General features: G+C 41.2%; 1 protein-coding gene across 1 annotated transcript in view; it reads right to left on the bottom strand.

Moving 5' to 3' along the window:
• The window catches only part of PPTC7 (protein phosphatase targeting COQ7), a 58433-nt gene that overhangs the window by 16062 nt on the left and 23647 nt on the right, over positions 1–18724 (bottom strand). Inside the window, exon 2 of the mRNA XM_038762554.1 lies at positions 5796–5975. Within this exon, the coding sequence (XP_038618482.1) occupies positions 5796–5975 (180 nt within the window). The remainder of the gene's footprint in view (positions 1–5795; positions 5976–18724) is intronic.

The raw sequence follows: 18724 nt of genomic DNA, 5'->3' as shown, positions 1-18724 counted from the left end.
GACATTTGTTGCAGGGTAGACATCCTAACATCCTATCATCCTCCCCTTGGACAGAGGTGAGAGAGAGAAAGGGAAAAAACATGGAAGAGACAGGACCTCGTAATGGGCTGCCCTACATTTCCCGGCCAATACATACCACAGGTATTTTGACATTGGCTGCTCTTTCAGTTACTTTACTGAATCTATTGCCAATCTAACTACTGGCACCCAACCTAAACCCACACCCACTTCACAATGTTGCTGTACCTGTAAAATGTGGTTTATACTGGTCTCCAATTCAGTCGGTCTGTTTGTTGTTAAGATATGGTAAAACTAACTGTTAGATTTAAATATGAGCTGAGGGTTGACTTTTCCCTACAATCTTTGGCTACCCCAACTGCCTGAATAAGATTTGAGACAAAAGGACCTACAACTACATTTAAAAATCAGAATTGGGAGTAACAATTCTATTAATGTCACAACAACATTTCCGAGGGACACACTTGGCAATATTCTCCTGTCGGCTTTGGAAAGCATTTCTACTACAATTACCTATTCCTTGTTAAGTAAATAGGAAAAGGAAGATGATGGGGAAAATTTGCAAAAGCTGCAAGGAACTGAGCACATATAACCTTTACATTAGTTTTGGCAGTGTCCACTAGCTTTCAAAGACACACACTGTTCATTAGGAGTAGAATCACTACTTGCAAGTTGAGATCCAATTAGAAATGGCAGGTGAGTTACAAGTGGAGCTAACCCCAAAATGATGCTGGAATGAGAGATTGTTTTTCTCACATTATCATACACTGTGATGAAGTTACTATGAACTAGCAACAAACTCCTTTCTTATTCCTAATGGACCAACCACATGGTTCAGGCATTGGAAGGGAGAGGAGTGTTCAGTGGACCTAGAGTAGGAGCAAAATTCTGCTGCTGCTGATAAATAGGCTAAAGAAAAAAGTGACTAAGAATGAGGGGAAAAATAAAATCACAAACTGACAAGAAGTCTCAACAATCGGACACTCACAAACTTAACTTTAATGCACCCTTAGCACCTGTGAATACGTGTACTCAATTATTTAATTTGACCACTCTCGTAATAAATGTTTTTGTTTGTTAGTGTTTAAGCTCTTTGTGGCCAGAGAACATGTCACTTCTTTATTCTGAACTTCCTGGGGTCTAGTACAGTACATTGTACCAAGTGGGAGCTCAATAAATACTACTGCTACTACTGTTCTTGAGCCAGCTCTTGAAGACATTTGAAGTGGAGCTACCTTGACTGTCTCCCCTTTTTCAACAAGTGGGGCTTTCATGCAACAAACAGACAAGGACCATCTTAGTTTGGCCTGATCATTACAATTATGAGGATTACCATATTTCATGTTAGTGCATTAAACTCTAGTTTCACACTGTTGGGTAGGGACTGTCTCTATATGTTGCCAACTTGTACTTCCCAAGCGCTTAGTACAGTGCTCTGCACACAGTAAGCGCTCAATAAATACGATTGACTGATTGATTTAGGCAAAGAAGCCACCTCAAGCCATCATATTTATTAAGTGCTTACTGTGTGAAAAGCCCTGTACTGTTTGGGAGAGTTCAATATAACAGAGTTGGGAAACCCATTCCCTTCCCACAAGGAGCTTACAGTCTAGAGGGGAAGACAGACATTAATATAGATAAATTACAGATATAAGTTCTGGAGGACTGAAGGTGGGGTGAATAAAGGGTGTGAATCCAAGTGCAAGGGCAATGCAGAGGGACTTAGGGCTTAGTTCATTCATTCCTTCAATCGTATTTATTGAGCGCTTACTGTGTGCAGAGCACTGCTAAGCGCTTGGGAAGTACAAGTTGGCAACATATCGAGATGGTCCCTACCCAACAGAGGGCTCACAGTCTAGAAGGGGGAGACAGAGAACAAAACATATTAACAAAATAAAATAAATAGAATCAATATGTACAAATAAAATAAATAGAGTAATAAATACATACAAACATATATACAGGTGCTGTGGGGAGGAGGAGGAGGTAAGGCAGGAGGGATGAGGGGGAGGGAGAAGGGGGCTCAGTCTGGGAAGGCCTCCTGGAGGAGGTTTAGTTGAGGAAAGCCTCTTGGAGATGTGATTTTAATAAGGCTTTGTAGGTGGAGAAAGTGATCAACTGTCTGATATGAAGAGGGAGGACGTTCCAGGCCAGAGGCAGGATAGGGGCGGGGGGCTGGTGATGAGATGGATGAAATCAAGGTACAGTGATCAGGTTGGCATTCGAGGAGCAAAATATGCAGATTGGGTTGTAATAGGAAATCAGAGATATAGGAAGAAGGAGGCAAGGTGATTGAGTGCTTTAAAGACTATGGTAAGGAGTTTCTGTTTGATGTTGAGATTAATGGGCAATTTCTAGAGGTTTCTTGAGGAATGAGGAAACGTGGGCTGAACTGTTTTGTGGAAAAATTAATCCAGGCAGTAGAGTGAAGTATGGACCGAAGTAGGGAGAAACAGGAGGCCGGGGTATCAGCAAGGAGGCCAATGCAGGAATCAAGGCAGAATAGGATACGTGTTGAGATTAATGTGATAGCAGATTACAAGGAGAGAAAAGGGTAGATTTTAGTGATGTTGTGAAGGTTGAACCTGACAAGATTTGGTGACAGATTGAATGACTGTTTGATACGTGGGTTGAATGAGAGACATGACGAAGACAATAACAAAGTTATGGGCTTGAGAGACAGGGAGGATGGTGGTGCTGTCTACACTGATGTGAAAATCCCAGTGAGGATAGGATTTGGGTGGGAAGATGAGGATTTCTGTTTTGCAGCGTTGGTGAGACATCCAAGGAGAGATGTCCTGGAGGTGACTGCAGAGAAGGAGAGATCAAGGCTGCAGGCGAAGATTTGGGAATCATCTGCATAGAGATGGTAGTTGAAGCCATGGGGGTGGGAGACTTCTCCAAAGGAGTGGGTATACATGGAGATTAGAAGGGGATCCAGAACTAAGCCTTGAGGGGCTCCCAGTTAGAGGGTGGGAGGCAGAAGAGCCTGAGGGGCTGTGAATGAGTGGCAAGAGAGACAGGAGGAGAACCAGGAGGACACTGTCAGTGAAGCCACGGTTGAATAATATTTCCAGGAGAAGGGGGTGGTCAACAGTGTCAAAGTCAGCTGTGAGGTCAAGGAGGATTAGGATTTGGCAAGAAGGAGATCAGTGGTGACCTTTGGGGGGGGGGGGGGGTGGAATCCAGAATGAAGAGGATCAAGGAGAGAACTGGAGGAGAGGAAGTGGAGGCAGCAGGTGAAGACCACTCACTCAAGTCACACCTCGGGACCAAAGCCATGTAGTGTACACACAACATAATCAAACAAAATCTATATAAACTCAGGTAGGATTTCTGATTGACACTAAAAAAACCCAATTCTTGGCTCCATCAAGTTTCTGATCAAACAATCAACGGTATTTAAGGAGAGCTTACTGTAAGCAGAGCACTGTACTAAGCACTTGGGAAACTACAGTATGACAGAGATGGTAGAGCTATTCTCTACCCACAACGAGCTTACAGTCTAGAAGACCAACATCCAAATGGGACTGAGGGGCTTTGGCAAGGGGACTGGGGAATGGCTGCCAGAGTGGGCCTGGACTAAGCTTCTAAGTGGCCCTCGACTCTCCTTCCAAGCTCCTCTGGACTAGATGTTTCCAGTCTCCATATCCCTCCTGTCACACCTTCCCTCTCCCCACTCCTCCCCGCACCACCACAGGCCCTGACCCATTTACCTATCCTAATTGCTACTGTTCCTCCGTCATTTAACAGGTTGTTAACACTAATAAGTACACTAGTATGCTCCCCGCTTCTAGACTGAACGCCCGATGTAGGCAGGGATTGTCTCTCTTTGTTGCTGAACTGCACTTTCCAAGCGCTTAGTACAGTGCTCTGCACACAGTAAGAGCTCAATAAATACTACTGAATAAATGAATGAACTAGTAATGCTTTCTCTAAAGGCATACTCATTTACACTCCGCTCTGACAAACAGGGCCTTAGTTATATTCGATCTGTTTTTTCTGAGAAATCCTTACCTTTAAAAATAAAAGGCAATGTAACTTAGTGGAAAGAGCACAGGATTTGGAAACAGGAGACCTGGATTCTAGTTCTGGTTCTTCCACTTGCCTGTGTGTGGCTGTGGACAACTTAAACTCAAACTTAATCTGAGTCTCAGTTTCCTCATCTGTAAATTGGGGATAAGATCCCAGATTTCCATTTCTCTTAGTCTTTAAGCCCTGTGTGGGACAGGAACCATATCCAATCTAATTACCTTGTATTTATCTCAGTGCTTAATGCATAATAAATGTTTAATAAATACCATCATCATATTAGAGATGTGTATCAGGAGAAGCTGCTTTAGAAGAAATATTTTTTCAAGGCCTACAGACAGAATTTTAAAAGACATCTTTGGCTTTTCCTTTAAATAATTACTTATTTCCAAAACAAAGGATTAAAGTACAAAAATCAGTGAGGGTATCTGTGTTTAATGGAACTCTGTTTGCTAATATTACACTTAAGGACCTTTCACCTGTGAGCCTTTATTGAAATTCCATTTAATGAGGAAATGGAGGAAGAGGTTAAATGCTTTGTACAAGGTCATACAGCAAGGCAGCAGAGGTGCTGAAAATAGAATCTGAACTCCTCCACGCCAACTCCATGATCAATACTACATCTGCCCAAATGAAGATTTTAAAAAATGAATCTTAAAGGGGTATCACGGAACAGTATAAGGGGACCTCTCCTTTGGACAGAAGGAAAATAAAATGGATAACTTGGTACTATTCATACGGAGGCTGATGATAGCACTTAGAAACGAACCCCTTCTCCGTAAAGGATTTTAATTTGAGGGGAAATATTTTGCAATTTGGAGATCATCCATTACCAATGAACAGAAGATGATTTTGCATTTACATTTCTACAATGACTCTGGGAGGGTAGCCTTCGTGAGTCATAAGAAGATGTTAGCAATTAGCAAAAAGTTAATGATCTCTTTTCTGAAGTGCTCTTTCGATTGTTGGGTAAGTTCCCAGTAAGTCATGAAATAAACATTGTAGCTCTAGGGAATAATACTCCTGTAATAGATCAGAAATAGGGAATTTTGCTTCAGAATTTCAAATGCAGACATCCAGGAACATTATTCAGACACTAATAATAATAACAATGATGGTATTTGTTAAGCACTTTGTGTCAAACACCGTTCTAAGCGCTGGGGTAAATAGAAACTAATCGTGTTGGACAAAGTCCAAGTCTCACATGGGGGCTCGCGGTCTTAATCTCCATTTTACAGATGAGGTAACTGAGGCCCAGAAGTCAAGTGACTTGGCCAAGGTCACCCAGAAGACAAGTACCAGAACTGAAATTAGAACCCAGGTCCTTCGGACTCTCAAGCCCATGTTCAATCCACTAGGCTGTGCTGCTTCTCAACCAGTCCACGTCAGGTTATTTAAATGAGAATCAAATGGTTCTAACTAAAGAAACATATGGTTTATAAAAGTCAGATTGTCTTAGTTGATATGCCTTCCATGGGGGGGTAGGGGGGTGACAAAAGAATCTGGATTCTCCTCATTCTAACAGTAGCTTTTCAGATTCAGGCAGGTAGTTGGATTTTCAATCATTTGATTGTGACCCCACATAGCTCTTCCTAACAGTACAAATTCAAACCTCCCTGCCAAGTTTCAGGGGCATTCAAGGGGAGCATCAAAAAGCTAGATGAGTGGTGTGGATTTTGTTTCTAAATTTTATTTCTGGTGCTTTTAGAAAATACACTAAGTCTGTAAGGAACAGCTATTCTTACCAAGCAAAGGTACTTTATTCTGCAACAGCTCACAGTAACTTGTGGTGAGAATTCCAACAGGATTAGTTGGTACAAACCGTCCTTCTTTTACCAAACGTTCACACGTTCGCATTAAAGTTCCTGAGAATTGAGACGGGTCAACTCCATAATCCCTCCATCCTCCTACACCATCTGCTACACCTAAAAGAAGAAAAAAAAAAGACAGAAAAGATAGTTACTATAAGTAGAAAGGTTTCCACCAGAAAAAAGTCATTTTACTGCAATGAAATATACTTTGCAGATGTTCCACGAGCAAGGTAGACGGCAAGAGAAGCCCAGTTCATCTAAGAATCAAGGTGATACCATTCAGTTTTGGTTTTTTTCAAGCAGTTATGATGATTTTGTAAAGCTTCTACAGGGGAGCAAATTCACAATCTGCTCAAGGACAAGTTTAAAAAACAACACATCTCTGATCAAAGAATCAAAATTAATTTAAATAGACCATCTACAAATGCCCTTCACATTAAAAAAAAATCTGAAACGGAGACAAGATTTAGACCTGCCCTTGGCACAATCTATGTAATCTGACAGCTAGACTTGGGACAGCTCATCAACATTAATCAGATTTCTCCTAAAATAGTGCACAACCTTTTAAGCACCTGTTTGCTTTTTATTTGGAAATTTAAAAAGTCCATGTAAAACAGAAAGATCCCATTACTAGAATCTTTTCAAGCAAGAGTACATTGAAAGCTATAAAATTATTTTTATAATAACTTGAAAACCCACCCACATTTTTGTCATCTCCTGGAGAACAAGTTACATAATAGGGAGTTGTGGGGAGGGTTACATTCTGTCTAAAAGTTAAGCCTAAAAAGCATACTCTTCAAAGTGATTCTCAGTTACATTTCACTTCTGAAAAGTTAGTTTTGAAAGGAATCTGGACATGACCTATATTTAATGAACAATTATAAGGGCTACTGAACATAACAGCTATGTAATAATAGTAATATAGTAAATAATAGTAATTTTATTACTATATATTATATAATATAGTATTATTTAGTAATATATACTAATTATTATATATAGTATATATAAGTATAGTATATAGCATATGTACTACAGTAGTATATATAGTATACTATAGTATATAGTACATATATAGTATATAGAGTAGTATATAGTATATATATAGTATACTATAGTATACTAGTATATAGTACATACTAGTATATATATATAGTATAATATAGTATAAATGTAGTATATACTAGTATATATATAGTAATATATAGTATTATATATAGTATTATATAGTATCACATTGTATTAGTATTAGCAATAATAGTAATTAGCAATAATAGTAACAACTGTGGCATTTGCTGAACAGTTACAGCTCTAAGCATTAGGGAATATACAAAATAATCAGGCCAGACACAGACCCGGTTTGACACAAGGCCCAAAATCTAAGTGGGAAAAATAGGTATTGAATCCCCATTTTACAGATGAGGTTACTGAGGCACAGAGGAGCTAAGTGAGTTGCCCAAGGTCACATAGCAAGGACATGGCAGAGACAGGATTAGAACCCAGGTCCTCTGACTCCCGGGCCCGAGCTCTTTACACTAGGCCACACTGCTTCTCAATCATAGTTATATAAAATTAATCTGCCATGAACAAGAATTCAACATTTAAATGGCAAGTGGATGGCAGAGATTTGGCAGAGAGTTTTGCCAAATACTAAAAATCTGACCTAAATCACACATAACGTGAAAATTTGTTCCTGAGCTATCATAAATGTCCACTTCATATTAGTAAAAGTGTGAATTTACATTGAGTTCATTTTATATTTTTAAGTGTTACTGGTGAAAAGAACTTCAGATCATGAGTGTTATGCATAGTCAAGAACAGAGATTAACACTTACACAAAAAATAATTCAAATGGAAATCAGACCTTGGGGGGGATAATGACTGGATGTCCCCATCAGAACCTTGTAAGGAAATACACTCAGTTCTACTGTTAAGCCAAAGCTGAGTGAATAATAATGATGATATTAATAATAATGATATTAATAATAATGGTATTTGATAAGCACCAAGCTGTGACAAACTCTGGGGTAAATACAAGATCATCAGGTCAGACACAGTCAGTCCCCCTGTCCCACACGGGGCTCACAGTCTAAGGGAGAGAGGGAACAGGTATTGAATCCCCATTTTAAAGATGAAGAAACTGAAGCACAAAGAAGTTAAGTGACTTGCCCACGGTCATTCAGCAGGCAAGTGGCAGATTTGGATTAGAACCCCTAGACTGCTTTGCACACACGACTATAAACTCCTTGTGGGCAGGGTTTTCATCTTCTCTTGTACTCTAATAATAACAATGGCATTTGTTAAGCACTTACTTTGTACCAGGCACTGTACTAAGCACTAGGGTGGATACAAGCAAATCACTTTGGAAACAGTCCCCGTCCCATGTGGAGCTCACAGTTTTACTCCCCATTTTACAGATGAGGTAACTGAGGCACAGAGAAGTGAAGTGACTTGCTCAAGGTCACACAGCAGACAAGTGGCGGAGCTGGAATTAGAACTGGAATTACAACAAGTCTGTTGTACTGTACTCTCCCAAGAACGTAGTTTAGTGCTCTGCACAAAGTGCTCAAAAAACTTTGATTGTTTACAATCCAGTCCTTAGGAATTCTAGGCCTGAGCTCTTTCCACTAGGCCACACTGTTTCTTGAAGAAGCTTCCCTATGTTATACAAAAAATGTGTCCTAGTAACCTAGGAAGCGCTCAATAAATACGACTGAATGAATGAACCTGTCTACATGTTTCGTTTTGTTGTCTGTCTCCCCCTTCTACACTGTGAGCCTGTTGTTGGGACGGACCATCTCTATATGTTGCCGACTTGTACTTCCCAAGCGCTTAGTACAGTGCTCTGCACACAGTAAGTGCTCAATAAATACGATTGAATGAATGAATGAATGAATAAATTAATGAACCACTGATTCAATGGGAATTAATGGGTTGGAGGCCGGACAGTTCCAAGATAATATGAATGACATTTTTAATAAAAAAAATCCTACCTTATGCAACATTTTTTTTAACATTCAGTAAGTGAATGATAAGTTAAAATCTATGGTCCTAATAAAATTCATTCATTTCATTCAATCGTATTTCTCGAGCGCTTACTGTGTGCAGAGCACTGTACTAAGTGCTTGAAAAGTACAATTCAGCAATAAAGACAGACAATCCCTGCCCACACCTGCCTTACAGTCTAGAAATATATATATTGTTTCTACAATGTACTGTTTCAGTATCTCCCCCGCTAGACTGTAAGCTCACTGTAGACATGGAACAAAGTTCTGTTGTATTGGACTCTACCAAACACTTAGTACAGTGCTCTGCCCACACAAAGAGCTCAATAAATACCATGGATTGACTGATTCTGATCTTTTATTAGCACAGAACATTCTCGTTCATCAGAGATTGTGGTGCTGAATAGGGTTGCCTTGTGGAAAAGAGCCTAAGCCAGGGAGCCGGAAGACCTGGGTTCTAATCCCAGCTTGGCCACTTACCTGCTGTGATCTTGGAAAGGTCACTTCATCATCATCTTCATCATCAATCGTATTTATTGAGCGCTTACTGTGTGCAGAGCACTGTACTAAGCGCTTGGGAAGTACAAGTTGGCAACATATAGAGACAGCCCCTACCCAACAGTGGGCTCACAGCCTAAAAGGGGGAGACAGAGAACAAAACCAAACATACTAACAAAATAAAATAAATAGAATAGATATGTACAAGTAAAATAGAGTAACAAATATATACAAACATATATACATATATACTTAACTTCTCTTTGCCTAAATTTCCACATAAGCTGGAGATTCCATACCTAGTCTCTCTTGTCCTTTAGACTCTGAGCCCTAAGAGGGACAGGAATTGTGTCTGACCTGATCAACTTGAATCTACCCGCACATCATCTTCATCATCAGTCGTATTTATTGAGCGCTTACTATGTGCACAGCACTGTACTAAGCGCTTGGGAAGTACAAATTGCCAACATATAGAGACAGTCCCTACCCAACAGTGGGCTCACAGTCTAAAAGGGGGAGACAGAGAACAAAACCAAACATACTAACAAAATAAAATAAATAGAATAGATATGTACTTAATACAGTGCCCGGCACATAGTAAGTGCTTAACGAATACTTTAAAAACCAAACAAAAAACTAAGGTCTCAATAAATACTAATGGCAGGAGCAGGGAAGCAGTGTGGGCTGGTTGAAAAAGCACGAGTCTGGGAGTCCTCAGACTCTGGGCTCTAACGCTTGCCGGCTGTTTGACCTCAGGCAAGTCACTTAACTTCTCTGTGCCTCAGTTTCCTCAATTGTAAAGTGGGGATTCAATACTTGTTCTCCCTCCTAACAAGACCGTGAACACTCTGAGGGACAGAAACTGTGTCTGACCTGATGAACTTGTATCTACTCCAACACTAAAGAAATACTGTAATTATTATGAGTTGGATACTGTCCGTAAAAGAAAGAAAACGGGTATGGCAAGACGAGGGTGGGGGAAGGATCCAGCGCTTAGAACAGTGCTTGGCACACAGTAAGCCCTTTAAGAAATACCATCATTATTATGAAAGAAAATGCATTCAATTTACTACATGTACAGGTCACTGCAAAACTTCTTGTAACCATTTTTACCTGTTTTAAGTAATTTGTTAGACTGTGCCGTATTGTATTCATCAACCTTTAGTGAGACCTGAGTGATTTCTAAACATCCAAAGCTCCTGCTGGAGGCTGGCATGGGAGTTATAGGGAAGGGAAGGAGAAACTACATTCCTCAGGTAGGCAAAGGGACTGATTCAGTACATTTCATGGCAGTACCAGGTTGTTCTGGGAGGAACTAAGCCCCCAGAGTTGCCTTGGATGGGCAGACCAAAGTCTCTTTTGGCTCTGATTTTGCTGAGGGCAGTTACATTTTTTGTTCTTGCCCTGAGACCCGGCTTACCTTCACCATCATCAGCAATGGTACTTACTGAGTGCTTACTGGGGAATACAACAGAGTTGGCAGACTCGTTCCCTGCTCACAATGAACTTACCATACTTGAAGAAATAGGGGCCAGGTACACCAGAGAAATAAGGATTTGTGGTGTATTTTGGTGGTTTTATGGTTTAAATTGTAGTTTCCTCTTGCATTCTTTCCCAAGTAAACTATTCTATGGAAAATGTTACTTGCTAGTCATTATTTTATTAGGATTGTTGCTCTCAGCCATGTTCACCAAGGATTAATAATAATAATAATGGCATTTATTAAGCACTTACTATGTGTAAAGCACTGTTCTAAGCGCTGGGGAGGTTATAAGGTGATCAGGTTATCCCATAGGGGGCTCACGGTCTTAATCCCCATTTTACAGACGAGATAACTGAGGCACAGAGAAGTTAAATGACTTGCCCAAAGTCACACAGCTGACAACTGGTGGAGTCGGCATTTGAACCCATGACCTCTGGCTCCAAAGCCCATGCTCTTTCCATTGAGCCACGCTGCTTCTCTAAAGGCTTCTTTAGAGCTCCCATTCAGATCCTGGTCAGACTCCTTTTTTCATGTATTTCTTCTGAATGCATATTGTCTATAGAGATCCTTATACAAGGGACAAGAAGTTAACACTTTTAACCAAAACACTTATTTTCATTAACATACACTAAAAAAGGAGAGAAATTCCTGGGGAACATATGAAAGAGATCAGAATCACTATAGTGAAAATAGAGTTTTGTGGAAACATTTGATGAAGGTGAGGACTGGGGAGATGAACCAACTTTCGTGGGGGGGTCTGGTGGTGGAGGTGTGTGCTTGGCCGTGGACAAGAAAGAAAAAAAAAAAAAGCAGCAGCATGGCCTAGTGAAAAAACAACAGGCTTAGGAGTCAGAAGACCTGAGTTTAATCCTACCTCCGCCACTTACAATAATGATGGCATTTGTTAAGTGCTTACTATGTGCAGAGCACTGTTCTAAGCACTGGGAGGATACAAGGTGATCAAGTTGTCCCATGTGGGGCTCACAGTCTTAATCCCCATTTTACAGATGAGGGAACTGAGGCTCAGAGAAGTTAAGTGACTTGCCCAAGGTCACACAGCAGACATGTGGCGGAGCAGGAATTCGAACCCATGACCTCTGACTCCAAAGCCCGTGCTCTTTCCAATGAGCCACGCGCCTGCTTCGTGACCTTGGGCGGGCCCCTTAACTTCTCGGTGCCTCTTTTTCCCCATCTGTAAAATGGGAATTAAATACTCGCTCTCCCTCCTTTAAACTGTGAGCCCCGTGCAGGACAGAGACTGCGTCTCAATTACCTCACGCCTACCTCAACATTGAAGCACCGTGCTTGGCGTACAGTAAGTGCTGAAATTATTGTTACTTTTCCTATAGGAGCTGTTGCCACTGGTTCCTCAGGTGGGGGAGTGAGGGTTTGGTAGATTCTGTTTGACAGAAAAAACTTTTCAGTCTTTTGTTGTTTTGCTGCTGAGGAGTACGGTGTCAGAGGAGCCCATACTCTTCAAATGACCTTGCCACTTTGCTCTGCGTTGAAGACCAGCTCCTCCAAATTTTTTAACCCTTCTATATGTTGCAGTGCACTTGCTAAAAGAGCTGCAATTAGTTCACAGATGGGTGCTTCACAAAGATCATTACAACCTCCCTATTTTCTGCCACTGTCTCTCAAAGCTGCACTTTCTCCCAGAGGTACTACCCACCACCTCCCTCCTCCACCTCACTGACACCTGCCTGCTTTACAAGGACCACCCACACTGGAGCTTGAGCTCCTTCAACACAGTGCTGGTAACACCTTGAACCCCCCTTCCCTCCAGACTACACCCAACGTACGACAGTGGCTTTTGACTCACATCATTCATGTCTGTTCAATGGGCTTGACTGAAATCAATGAAATTTACTGTGCGCTTACTGTGTGCAGAGCACTGTACTAAGTGCTTGGAAGAGTACTATACAAGAGAGTAAGTAGTCGTGTTCCCAACCCACCAGAAGCTTACAAATCAGTGGGGAATTCCTAAATAATAATAATAATGGCATTAGTTAAGTGCTTACTATGTGCCAAGCACTGTTCTAAGAACTGGGGTAGACACAAGGTAATCAGGTTGTCCCACGTGAGGTTCTCAGTCTTAATCCCCACTTTGCAGATGAGGAAACTGAGACCCAGAGAAGTTAAGCAACCTGCCCAAGGTCACACGGCAGACAGGTGGTGGAGCCGGCACTGGAATCCATGTCCTTGAATGAATACCTGTATATATGTATGTATGTTTGTACGTATTTATTACTCTATTTTATTTGTACGTACTTATTTTATTTTGTTAATATGTTTTCTTTTTATTTGTATGTATTTATTCTACTTATTTTATTTTGTTAATATGCTTTGTTTTGTCGTCTGTCTCCCCCTTCTAGACCGTGAGCCCAGTGTTGGGTAGTGACCGTCTCTAGATGTTGCCAACTTGGACTTCCCAAGCGCTTAGTCCAGTGCTCTGCACACAGTAAGCGCTCAATAAATACGACTGAATGAATACCTGTATATATGTACATATGTTTGTACGTATTTATTACTCTATTTTATTTGTACGTATTTATTCTATTTATTTTATTTTGTTAAGATGTTTTGTTTTGTTGTCTGTCTCCCCCTTTTAGACTGTGAGCCCGCTGTTGGGTAGGGACCGTCTCTAGATGTTGCTGACTTGGACTTCCCAAGCGCTTAGTACAGTGCTCTGCACACAGTAAGCGCTCAATAAATACGATTGAATGAATGAATGAATCCATGCTCTTGCCAATAGGCCATGCTGCTTCTCTAAAGGCCTCAGCCTCTTCCAATCCAACTTGGGAAGAAAAGAGGAGAAAATAGAAATGATCCCGAGAATTACTTTCCTAAAAGAGGGAAAGGGCGATCCTGCCTGAATTCAAGAGGTCAATCATCAACCTGTATTCCTCATTCAGCCTCACCCAATAGGTGTACTTCAACGGAAAGTAATCATGAGAGGGCTAACGTCCTTGGCAATGTCCTCAGGCTTGCCACGGTATTTGCTGTCTTTGGACATTAAAAAAAATGTTTCTGTGTGAACTCAAGTGCATTTAGTAGGTTCCCTCCCCCTAGAATGATTGAATTCCCTACTCTGACTCCAAGCAGTCTTTACACTTGCACCGTGGGAAGACAGTCCTAGCCCTAAGCCTAAATATATTACTGCCACTAATGCAGAACATCTAAAGCAGTTCCACCTATGGTGCAGAATGCCTTCTATTGATTCCTCACTAAAGTAAATATCACAGCATATACGTATACATTTGTAAAGACCTGTAATCTATTTATATTAATTTCAGTCTCTCCCTCTAGACTGCGAGCTCGTCATGGGCAAGGACTGTGTCTGTTCGCTGGTATATTGTACTCTCCCAAGCACTTAGTACAGAGCTTTGAAACCAGTGACCGCTCAGTAAATACAAATGAATAGATGTGGGTGAAGGACGACCCCAGCCACAATAAGAGTGGAAGTGTGGCATCCTGACAAATAGCAGCAAAGTGATAATCAATCAATCGTCTTTATTGAGCGCTTACTGTGTGCAGAGCACTGTACTAAGAGCTTAAAGCACAGGCCAGGGAGCCTGATGACCTGGTTTCTAATCCTGGCTCCACCACTTGCCTGCTGTGTGACCTTGGTCAAGTCACTTCACTTCTCTGTGCCTCAGCTTTCTCAATGGTAAAATAATAATAATAATGATAATGATGGCAATGATGGCAAAGCACTGTTCTAAGCGCTGGGGGGGATACAATGTGATCAAGTTGTCCCATGTGGGACTCACAGTCTTAATCCCCACTTTTACAGATGAGGTAACTGAGGCTCAGAGAAGTTAAGTGACTTGCCCAAGGTCACACAGCAGACTTGTGGCAGAGCTGGGATTCGAACCCACGGCGTCTGACTCCAAAGCCCAGGTTCTTTCCACTGAGCCTCAATACTCAATACCTGCAAACACTTAGTACAATGCTCTGCATACAGTAAACGCTCAATAAATATGATTGAATGAATACCTGTTCTCCCTCCAACTTGACTGTAAGCCCCATGTGGGGCAGGTTGGAACCCGGCCTGATTAACTTGCACCTACTCCACCGCATAGAACAGTGTTTGACACATAGTAAGCACTTAAATACCATCAGAAAAGCATGATCTACACCTGTACTCTGCGTGGAATAAGGTAGTACTGGTTAGTTGTGTGCAGGAATTTATAGAAATACAATAGAAAAAAGAGAAAATGTATTACACCAGGTGAGCAGAGTTCAGCTACATCCTAGGCCCTTCAGTCAAAGGGAGTGTTATGGCTTCAGGTTTTCATGACAATGAACTCATCAATCTCCCACAGCAACTGTCCTTCCAGGGATTTAGCAAACTCAGCAGCGTATGGTCTAGAGGGCAGAACCTCTCGAAATTCTGGAAATACCACTAGGCTTTAAAACGCGACGACTCCTCTTCAATTCCAACTCAGTGCACCATTCCCCATTTGAAATGGGCGCATATTTATAGTTGCAAGCATATTTCTGTGGCTTTTTTAGTTGCTTGACCATCTTCTCTCAACTAGACCTCTATTTAGCTCTGGGAGAACCAGGACTGTGCATCCTCTCAACCTCCAATAGGGAATACATCTTTACATTAAATGCCCTCTAAAAACATTTTATGCATGCTTTATTTTCACCATCAGTGGGTTCGCTTTGCAAATGCTCACCAGAAATAAAAGGCGGCAGAGCCTTGTGAGAAGCAGCGTGGCTCAGTGAAAAGAGCATGGTCCTGGGAGTCGGAGGACCTGGGCTCTAATCCCGGCTCCACCACTGGTCAGCTGTGTGACTTTGGGCAAGTCACTTAACTTCTCTGTGCCTCAGTTACCTCATCTGTAAAATGGGGATTAAGACTGTGAGCCCCACGTGGGACAACCTGATTACCTTGTATGTCCCCCAGCACTTAGAACAGTGCTTGGCACATAGTAAGTGCTTAACAAATACCAAAATTATTATTATTATCTGTAAAATGGGGGTTAGATACTAGTTCTCCCACTCGCTTAGACTGTGGGACAGTCCAATCTGAGTATCTTGTATCTACACTAGTGCTTGACATATAATCAGTGCTTAACAAATACACAATTATTATTGTTATCAGCAACAGGCCCCAAAGATAGCAAAACAACTTGGCCAATGGCCAAAATCTTGTTATTAGTGGCAGCAAATCTTAAACATCTTCAGAAAATTGCTCAGTTCAAGGAAGGCAGACTGGGTATTTTGAATCTCTTCAACACTGTTTTAAAAGTATAAATGAGCATCATACAGAAACTCTTTACCATCAGCTTTAAGGCACTTGATGAGCTCATCCTCCAGCCCATCCATGCTCCTCCATGTAACCCAGCCTACTAACCTAATCACTGTACTTCGATCTTGTCTTTTTCGCCGCAGACTCTTTGACCAAGTCCTCCCTCTGGCCTGGAATTCCCTCCTCCCTTCATAGCTGACAGACCACCACTCTCCCCACCTTTAAGGTTAGACTAAAATCATATCTCCTCCAAGAAGCCTTCCCTAATAATAATAATAATAATGATGGTATTTGTTAAGCGCTTACTATGTGCCAGGCACTGCACTAAGCGTTGGAGTGGATACAAGCAAACTGGGCTGGACATAGTCCCTGTCCCATGAGGGGCTTATAGTCTCAATCCCCATTTTACAGATAAGGGAATTGAGACCCAGAGAAGTGAAGTGACTTCCCCAAGGTCACACAGCAGACAAGTGGCAGAACCGGGATTAGAATTCATGACCTTCTGACTCCAAGACACAGTGGTCTACCCACTATGTCATGCTGCTTCTCTGAGCCCTCCTTTCTGTGTGGCATATGCATTTGGGTCTGTACCCCTTAAGCACTGTGATATTCACCCCTTCCCCAGGACCACAGCACTTATGGTCATAAACATGTGTAGGTTATTTTAACGTCTGTCTGACCTTATAAGGGCAGGGACTGTATCTACTGACTCTATAGTACTCTCCCAAGCATCCGGTACAGGGCTCCACACAATAGGTATTCAACAAATACCACTGATTTATTGATTGATTATTCACTTCGCTCTACGCGGGAATAGAATTATAAAGTGGTAACCTTTAGCATTTAATCTAGCTATGACATACCAAATGAGGAGAGACGTGTCCAACTGGACGTGTCCATTAGCAAAGGTTTACATTCATCAATCGTATTTATTGAGCGCTTACTGTGTGCAGAGCACTGTACTAAGCGCTTGGGAAGGACAAGTTGGCAACATATAGACACAGTCCCTACCCAACAGTGGGCTCACAGTCTAAAAAGTGGGCTCACAGTCTAACATATTCAGACCCCTAAGAGTTCAGCACATAAACCCTACACACCAAAAGAAAACTGGAGATTCTGTAAAAGGAGAGATCTTGTGTCCTAAAAAAGAATCAAACTTGAACCCTGCAGACAAGAGGTTATTAAGCCCTGTATGAAACTTCATGACTGTTCCCATGATAAAACCTTCAGCAAACCCTAATCCTAATCTAGAATTCCATCAGTATTCCAATCAATAGTATTTACTGAGTGTCTACTGTGTAAAAAGCACCATATTAAGTGCCTGGGAGAGTAGAACAGTAGTCCAACAAAAATATCCTTTGTTCATTCACCAAGTAGCAGCACATACCACTCACGCTATGAATTCAATTACCCTTAAAAGAGTTTGTTGCAGCATGAATCAATTTAAATCCAGAATAACTATCTTCAGTCTTCATACTTCTAATTGGGAGCTCGTTACAGCTATTTTCAGATTAAGACAGTACAGTAGCTTTATTTTTTTTTAATGTGTCTAAATAGCATTTAAAAATGTGTTAAAAATCAAGTGTTCTTTATCTATTACCCACAGCAAATTACAGTTTTGAAAATGCTTTCACTTCTAGGCAAAAGCAATGTCTGCCAAATAAAAAGGGTGTAGATAAAACACCAATTAATTAGCAATGAGAATTACACACAACTTAAAACGAATGCAATCCTCCACATAAACACAATGGCCTACGCATGTAATGCAGACGATTAAAACCCGGTTCAGATTTCAGATTAAAACCCGGTTCAGATTTCAGCAGCAAAATAACTTGGAATTTCAGCTAAAAACATCAGCCTCCTTCCCACTACACCTGGCAAACTAAATGCAGCCCAGCATCAGGCAGCGCTGCTTTTTAATTTCTGCTTATTAATCTCATCCTTACAGGAACACATACCCCCACCCCCCTTCCCAGAGATGTTAACAACAGCTCCATTTTCTAGAAGTAGATAAATTTAATTTCAAGTTTACTTGCTGGCATCTTCAACGGTGGGCACTGGTATCTATTGAAGAAACACCATAAAGGTAGGAGTGACAGATGGTTTTCAGGAATTATTGTGTGTAACAAATACAGGCTCTTCTCTTGCAACTTTGATGATCTCAAAGCACATTACAAACATTAAACTTCACACTCAGTGAAGACGTTTTACAGGGATCACTTTGCCCGTGAGGGAAATGCAATCTCCTGTCAAATGGATTGGGCACTTGATAGCCAACCGAAACTTCAGAGAAGAGCTTGAGTAAAAAGAACAATTAACTGAGTAGGAATTTGGCTAGCTCACCAGAGTTAATCTTAAAATGTCAAAAACCCTTAAGCATGAAGATATTTGTTTTACACCTAGGGCATTGCTTAGGTGACTAAACAGGAAGTAAGATGTGTAGCAGTAACAGTAGTAATAGCATTTATTAAGCACTTACGATGTGCAGAGCACTGTGTTGGGAAAGAGTATAAAAATGGGAGTAAGACAGGATCCTATCCCTCAAGGGGCTCACAATCTATGACGGGCTCTTTATTCATTTTTCTACAGGCTCCCAATCTGCAGAATTGCCCAG

The sequence above is a fragment of the Tachyglossus aculeatus genome, chromosome 21 (genome assembly GCF_015852505.1).
Source record: "Tachyglossus aculeatus isolate mTacAcu1 chromosome 21, mTacAcu1.pri, whole genome shotgun sequence".
Taxonomy (NCBI): Eukaryota; Metazoa; Chordata; class Mammalia; order Monotremata; family Tachyglossidae; genus Tachyglossus; species Tachyglossus aculeatus.
Note: the sequence above shows the minus strand (reverse complement) of the source record. Positions and strands in the feature narration are given on the sequence as shown.